The following is a 7,831-nucleotide window of genomic DNA, read 5'->3' on the forward strand; positions in this document are numbered from 1 at the left end:
TTTGCAAAAATAACCTGACGAAAAACTCTGCTGCAGGGGTATGAAAAGTGAGGAAATTGGCCAGCAAATGGCCCAAATATTCGGGTTATGTCGGGTTGCAGGGGTATACTTACCTTAAAGGGAAAAGTTGCGTCCCAAAGAGGAAGTGGGAAATATGTGGGGTATAAATAGAGAAGGAATTTTAAATTTTATCCACAGCGCGAGAGACTTCTCAGCCACAGACAAATATACTGTCGGGCATGGAAACACTCATAACTGTGGGTCAGTCCGAAACAAAATCACCTGTGGCCAGATTGGTTGGCTACGTGTTCGGCGTGGGGGCCAGCCGGCTTGTGGCCCCCTTGTTTCTTAAGCTCTTCCTTCATCCATCACTTCATCAATCCTATAATTCAGGAATAAAATTAAAAAAATATCCCGTCAGAAAAAAATGAAAAAGTATAATTATAGTATAATTAGTCAATGCATAGCTGTGTATAGTAGTAATAGAACAAGAAGAGTGCATGAAGAGAATAAATTGCAGTCGGCTAGGCATGCACATGCAATACAAGCACAGTTTATTATATGCTAGTTTATAATTTAACTTTCTTTTGTTTAATGAAGAAGGAAATTGTTCATTTCTTTAACTTTTGTTAACTGTTCTCGGTGTGTATTATAGTCTTTTTTAAAACCAATATGAATATAACATAACTTGTAATTATAATAAGTAGTATCATTATACCTGACTGTTCTATATTTTACTTCATATTTTTAGTTTAAAACAGTTTATTGATATAAGTTTCGAGGAGCCTCAAACGGATGGTCGTCGAGCACCACACACTCTCTTCCTATTCTCTCTAAGCCGTTCCTTGTGCCCCTAGGGCGGCCGTAACAAGTTAATGTCTTTGACTGCTAGGGGTGGAGGAACGTGGCTTATAAAGTAGGACTTTATACGGTCACTCCTCAATGGCATGATGGCACTGAGATAACGTGCCACCGCGCGAGTAGTACTCACGCTACGGTCTACGCACTGGGCCTTAGTCTCGGGATAGTCCCGGAACAGAGTCCTCCATGCGTGTTTAGGTAACTTCCCCCCAAGAAGTGCATCGACCAAACTGTTCGTTGATACTTGAGATAGTGCGCCTATCTCCAGGCGGCACGCGTCTACACAACTTTACACAATATTTATACACCTCCTCACTAAATTCTCTTTCTATTCACTCTCTCGCTTTCCACATTACATGCATTCTTGGCATGTTTTAGTGTGCACCTTCACATACATAATTTGAAAAAAACTTTACTGCAGGGGTATAAACAATGGCGAAAATGACCAGAAAATTGACATATTATTTGACATATTTCAGAGTATAGAGGTATATTTACCATAAAGGGAAATATTAATATGTTGTGTATAAATACAGAAGCGATTTTCAATTTTATCCACAGTGCAAGAGACTTTTCTGCCACAGACAAATACATTGTTTGGTCCTGAAAGCACTCGGCACTGTGGATAATTCGATACAAAAATACTTGTGGCCATATTGGTTGAGTTGATTTCTTATAATTAGTCATTAGTAAACTTTAATCATTTTTATATAGACCACATATGGCCAAGTTAGTCGGGTTGATTTGTTAGAATTAGTCATTAGTAAACTTTAATCATTTTTTAATCCTTATTTTTTATTTATACTTTTTATCTTATATCTTTAAACCTCCAAGCTTAGGATTCTACCCCTTTAAACTATTATTTTAGTTTACAATTATTTGGCTGTCTTCATTCTATCATATATAACCCACAGATAAATTATGAATACACGATATATATTATCCTAATACACAATAAGTTTGTTATGTATTCAGCATGTGGCTATTTGATCTGTAGTTTCCATGTTCCTTAACCCCTTTCTTTGCTCACTAACCATTTTATTAATTCTTATACTTCAGGAGTAGAACGAGCCAAATATTCTGTTTGAAAATAGAAATATTATACTTACAGTATAATTAGCCAGTCTGTGTGTGTATAGAAGTATAGAATTTGTTATTGCAAGTTTTGTATGGTGCTGCTATAATAAGCTAATCAATATATGAATCGTTTGAATGTTTAATAAACATGGCAGTATAAATTAAGTCAGAGTTTATTTCTTATGAAATATGCCAAAATTAATTAAATCTATCTTGCACTTTATAACATGCAATAATAATTCAATGATGGTCTATCTCTATTAATAGCCAATTCTAAGAAATTAAATTCAAGTTAAGGATGTCCATGAAATACAAGCACAATTTATTATATGTTGGTTTTTTGTGATTTTAGTATAATTATCCTCTACTTATATTCTTATACTATTAAATATTTAAATATTTCAAATTTTAAAAATAAAATATGTTCACTTTTTATATGAAATATTTCAATGAATATGAGTTTATTACAAGAAAAATAAAAGTAAAGAACAATATATAATAAAAAAACAAGAAAGCAGTTGATTTCTTAGAAAAAGTCATTAAGATACTTTAATGTTTATTTAATTTATATACGTATGTATAGACGTATGATCAATTTAATTAATGTTTGACATACAATGTCAACAATAATTTCTGATTTAATTTATACTGTCCTGTTTATGTAAACATTCAGATAACCTATGTATTACGATACTAATGTTAGTCTTAGTATACAACAAAAGAAGATGTGTATGTATAATGGAAAACATTAACATACAGGGTTGGTCATAATTAATAACGGCTAAAGCTTTATAATATATTACACAAAGATATTTGTATTTTGTTAGACCACATTATTTAAGTATAGATATACTTTATTAAGAAGAAACAATAAAAAGCAAAGATATAAGAGATTAAATCATTTAATATGTCATGTAAAAACAATTTCGGCATATTATTTTGCTTCTTCATATACCGATGAGGAAGCCATATACTTTGTATGCATATATTCGTCAAACACTCGCATATCCGATGATATATATTTATTATTGGCGAACAATTTTAAAATATCATAGTGAATGCCATATTTACAACCATTATAGTTGTTATCTCTTATAGATATGACTCCCTCTTTACTTTCTTTAATTTCTTCAAGTTTTGTGCTTTGAATCATTTCAGAAATATCTTTTAGAATGAACTTTTTGCTATATTTCTTATTAAATAGAATTGCTCTGCTTATTATATCCAATATTTTGTCTTTTTTATTTAGATCTACTAAATACGCGTTTAGTCTTTCTAGTAGGTCCTTCATGGTAAGACAAAACAGAGGATTATTGTTATAGTCAGCATCAGTACTATTTTTATAAAAACAGTGGCCGTACATTGCCATATCCAGAGATGGGTTCTTTCTCTGCAGCATATCAATAAAAGAGGCGTGGGCCGGTTGATTAACAGCACTCATATGGGCTCTTTCATCTTTTATATCACTATCAAAACTGTATATTGTATATTCATATACACTGCTGTATTCCCTTGCATTCCAGTGAATTGTTACATTTCCTGTTTCTTTATTAATTTTTTGTTGAATATTCATGTAGTAGCAGCGAAAGTCCTCATACGGATCTGTTGAGTTTTTTATAAAGAAATCACTATAATAGTGTTTAATGGCATAATTTAGTGTGCTTTCTCCTGTGTGATTGTTTAACAACAATAATTCGTGATTGTAACCATCAATATCGAATAAAGGTTTAATGCGATAATTTTTTGTATAAGTTTGTATATACTCTATTGGCTTTAAGTTTTTATAATCCATCAGTCTGAAAACATCATAATTAAGGCTATATTCATCATAAGGGCCTAAAAAAGCGCCAGAAACCATTAATTTAGAAAGAAATAATGGTATTCTTGGCTTGTTAATGTTATCATCTTTAACTTCATCTTGTATGTGATCCGGATAAATGAACTGAGCAAAGCAAAATTCTTCTAAGTATATATTTTCTTTTATGTAGTAGAAAACTACATTACAGTTCTCTTCTTCTATTATCTGCACAGTTCTATCTAAATCAGAGTTTTCTGTTATCAAAGACCACGTACAGTCCTTTCTATTGTACTTAAATGGATAAATATTTCCAACCATACCATGTTTTCTATTTTCTCCAATTCTAAATAGCATCTTTAAATAAAGCACTATGCACCTAATTGTATGAAAGAAGTAAACTAAAGAATCTCCATTGTCTTTTTTGTGTAAGTATAATGGAAGATGAATCATCTCAACCGTATGCCGTTCATTATCTACAAACTGTATGTGATAGTGGTCTTTAATAGATAAGATTGTGTTGTTTTCTTTAATATAAGCGTAGTTTGTTCTGTGTAGTCTTAGAATATCTGAGTCAAATTGTCCATTTTCTATTTTATTTACTCTTGTTAGCTCGGTAGAAAATTTTAAATATCTTGGAACTAAAGTAGTAGGACCTCCCATTATTTTGCTATACATTCGATTTGGATGTATGCTATATATATGCAAAAGCGGAGTTCTACTTTTAATAGCCTGTTTTGATTCTTTATCTAATTTATACATTAGCGTATAATGTATATAAAAAATATAAACTGCATTGTGTACTAGATAGTATATTTCTATTGAATTAAAAGTATTTATAGGCCTACTGTGGTCTGAGTTAACTTTTAATTCTTTAATTTGATTATAGAATATCTCTATTTGCACAGTGTCTTTTTGTGCTGTGCTTATAAGATACAATATGATGGGTTTTAGACCCAGTAACTCTTTTATAGATTTATACCTATCATTTAGTGCATCCACAATTTTAATGGTTTTATTTAAGTCTTCTTCAATATGAAAGAAAAATTTACTAACTTCCTTTAATGGTAGTTTATAGAAGTCTTCGTATACTTCTGGTATGTAAAAAATTGTATTTAATTTATTTTTGAATTTTTCATCTTCTTTTATACCTTCTTCTGTTTCCTTTGTAGCCATTTGCATATCTATACCACTGCAGCAGCAGTATATATTTATTTCTTTATTCAGCCAGATGTCACCAAGAGTTTCTTTTTTAAATTTATAAGATCTAATTTGTGCTTCTTTATAAGTATATACCCTCTGCCCATGCATTTTAATATATTTAACTAAATCTTCTAGAAATCCATCATAATATAATGGATTAGTTATAGTACCTAAATCAGAGGGGTTTGTTTTAATTATATCATTAAGAAAATAAAATCTTCTAAAAAAAACAGGTGTTAAACTCTGAGCCATGAACCAAATGTTTGTTTTTGAGTTTTTCTTCCATTTGTTAATTATAGCCACTGATCTTTTTTTTATTGGATCTTGTGGGCATTTCTTATTTGACCGAAAAAACACTACATTCTCAATATCTTCTATATAACTAGTAAAGTTTCGTATATTATACTTATTTTCATTTTTATATTCACGTAATATACAATTTTTCTTAGAATTATGGCCAAGCCTGGTATTAATAGAATTAATAGTAGTAGATGGCACCAGATCTATTTTAATGTCGATCACTAGATTATGTTCATCGCTATTTTTATTTTGTTCTAGTAGTGGCTCACTTGCTACTGCATTCATGCTTGAATTTACTCTATTTTTACATGATCCCAATTTTGTATTGTATGGGCATATTTTATCTCGATTGTTGTGCTTTTTATCTTTTATCTTTAACACACTGCACTTCGTTTTATTTATAAATACCATCCACAGTATTCCAAGTATAATAAAGGACTTCTTTAAATGTCTCATGGTACTTCTTTAAATTTTAATATAATTCTTTAATATATACACAAACTGATCTAAGAATAATTTGGAAACAATATTCGGTTGGTTTTAAAATATACTTCTATTTATAACAGTATAAACACAAATGTTACATAGTTTGGTATAGTTAGAGCAATTTATATATATTTGGGTTATTTGAAGTATTCTTTTTTTATCTACCATATAGAGAGATTAGTAAAGAAATATTATTGTATCTATATTATTGTGTATTTAAAATATATTGACGTACTCACAAGGAGTAACGCCACCGCCGCCCTGCTATGTATCCAAGAGTTAGAAGAAAGTGAAGGGGGAGAGCTCTTTATTGTCTTTAGGAAGCGGCCTAAGCCAGCGCGAGCACGGAGTCCCAGGTGCTGTTGTGTTAGGCCTGGCGCTGAAGTTAAGCCGTCGATGCTTCCCTGAGTCTCCCCCTAAATTGGGGAAAGAGCTCTGGTTAAATAGTCGGAAGTTGATATACTGATTCAGTGATCCCGGCTTTTTGCCTTGGCGGGATCGCCGCACAGACGGATCGCCCTCGAGGGGTTACGTCTGAGTGGTGGTGTCACCACATATATAAATATTGATTTTATATTTGGTTAATTACAGATACTTCTTTTTTGTAAATGAAGGCTCTTATTTAGCAGAGCTAAAATATATTTTTTATTGGAATGCGAAAGCTATTATATTTTAGGATTTCTATATTTTAAGGAGATAATTTAACCTCTGCCGTATGAATAAAGAATATAAGCCTTATAAGTCAGTTTCACTTTCAGATTATATAGTTTTATTTTTCCATCATCGATTATTTCATAAAGACCGCCAATATTGATGTATGTAAAGCTATCTAGCAACATCGAGTGATTTATTATTCAATTCGCATAAGAAGAGGCAGTGCTATCTAAAAGACAGAAATAGCGCAGATGGATCTACATGTAACTAACACTCATTTTATTCATATGTTTACATGTGCAAATGTTTCTGTTTATCTTTTCAAATTTAAAGCCTTCTAAATGTGGTTTAAATGTAATTTTGGTATTTATGTCATCTGTGGGTAAATTGAATTGCCACTTTTATTTCTATTAGTCATCGTTACAGGTTAAAACATTTCCTTAAAACTATAGAAATCCTAAAATATTATGTTATATTTAAAATATAAAATATGTTTATTTTCTTATTAGAATATTTATTAGAGTACAATTTAAATTTTAAAAATAGTAGAAAATAAAGAATATATGCATATTATACAGCAGAAAGAATAACATATGGCAAGAATATAATATAAACAAAAGAGGGTGTAATAAAGGAGACTATTTCTGTAAATGTGAATATGTGGGTTGTATATTTATATTTTCCATGTGACTGTGCCAATGGCTATTCCTAGTGAAATAGAATGAAGTATGGTTAAAGAACTAAAACTAGTTTTATATTCCATGAGTTCAGTTTCTTATGGGTAGAGAGACCGAAGAGATGTGAAATGAATGCCGAGAAGCAGTATTGAGGATGGCAGAACAGGGCGGATATTATTCTGTGTCTAATTTATCTTGTATTAAAGACTTTACTGATTGAATTAGAAGGACAAGCTATACGAACTAATGTGCAGTGTTTATAGGATAGACTACTCCACCTGTATTCAGAGCGTATGAAGAGACCGAGTTTGCACTTAAAGGCAGCTGGCTCGGTTTTCTGGTATTTTTAGAAGCTTGGTATATGGAGAAGGAGACAAAAGCAAAGTACACGAATATCTTAGGCATAAGTGCCATATGTTAGATGGCTAATTAGGAATTAAAAGTATGTGGGAGAAACAGACTCACAAAAAGAGAAGAAAAAGTGGAAAAGATGCAAAGGATGAGAGAGAGTTAAATGTACAAATCTTTATTGGTTTGGTTTGTTAATTAATATACACAACAGAGACAGTTCATTTAGAGGAGATTAAATGGTGGGACTTATTCACTGCTTTATTCAGCTGTAGTAGTATGTTTATTGCATATTACACAGCAGAGAGTATACCTATAATCAGAAAGACAGTTTATGTGTTCATGATTAGTTATTCTAGTATTTAGGCAGTGAATGAGTGCATGAACTTAAGCTACTGGGGCTATATACAGACAAGCTGTGTATAGAGGA

General features: G+C 31.3%; 2 protein-coding genes across 2 annotated transcripts; both read right to left on the bottom strand.

Moving 5' to 3' along the window:
* Positions 1-2,872: 2,872 nt before the first annotated feature.
* Positions 2,873-5,692, bottom strand: NEPG_01915 (uncharacterized protein; the record flags this gene model as incomplete). The annotated part of the gene is made up of 1 exon (XM_013204289.1): positions 2,873-5,692. One exon carries the CDS (start codon positions 5,690-5,692, stop codon positions 2,873-2,875), a length of 2,820 nt encoding a protein of 939 aa, XP_013059743.1.
* Positions 5,693-7,003: 1,311 nt separating this feature from the next.
* Positions 7,004-7,467, bottom strand: NEPG_01916 (uncharacterized protein; the record flags this gene model as incomplete). Its single annotated transcript, XM_013204290.1, has 1 exon — positions 7,004-7,467. One exon carries the CDS (start codon positions 7,465-7,467, stop codon positions 7,297-7,299), a length of 171 nt encoding a protein of 56 aa, XP_013059744.1. The 3' UTR covers positions 7,004-7,296.
* Between the last annotated feature and the right edge of the window lie 364 nt (positions 7,468-7,831).

Source organism: Nematocida parisii, assembly GCF_000250985.1.
Source record: "Nematocida parisii ERTm1 unplaced genomic scaffold supercont1.4, whole genome shotgun sequence".
NCBI lineage: Eukaryota > Fungi > Microsporidia > Nematocida > Nematocida parisii.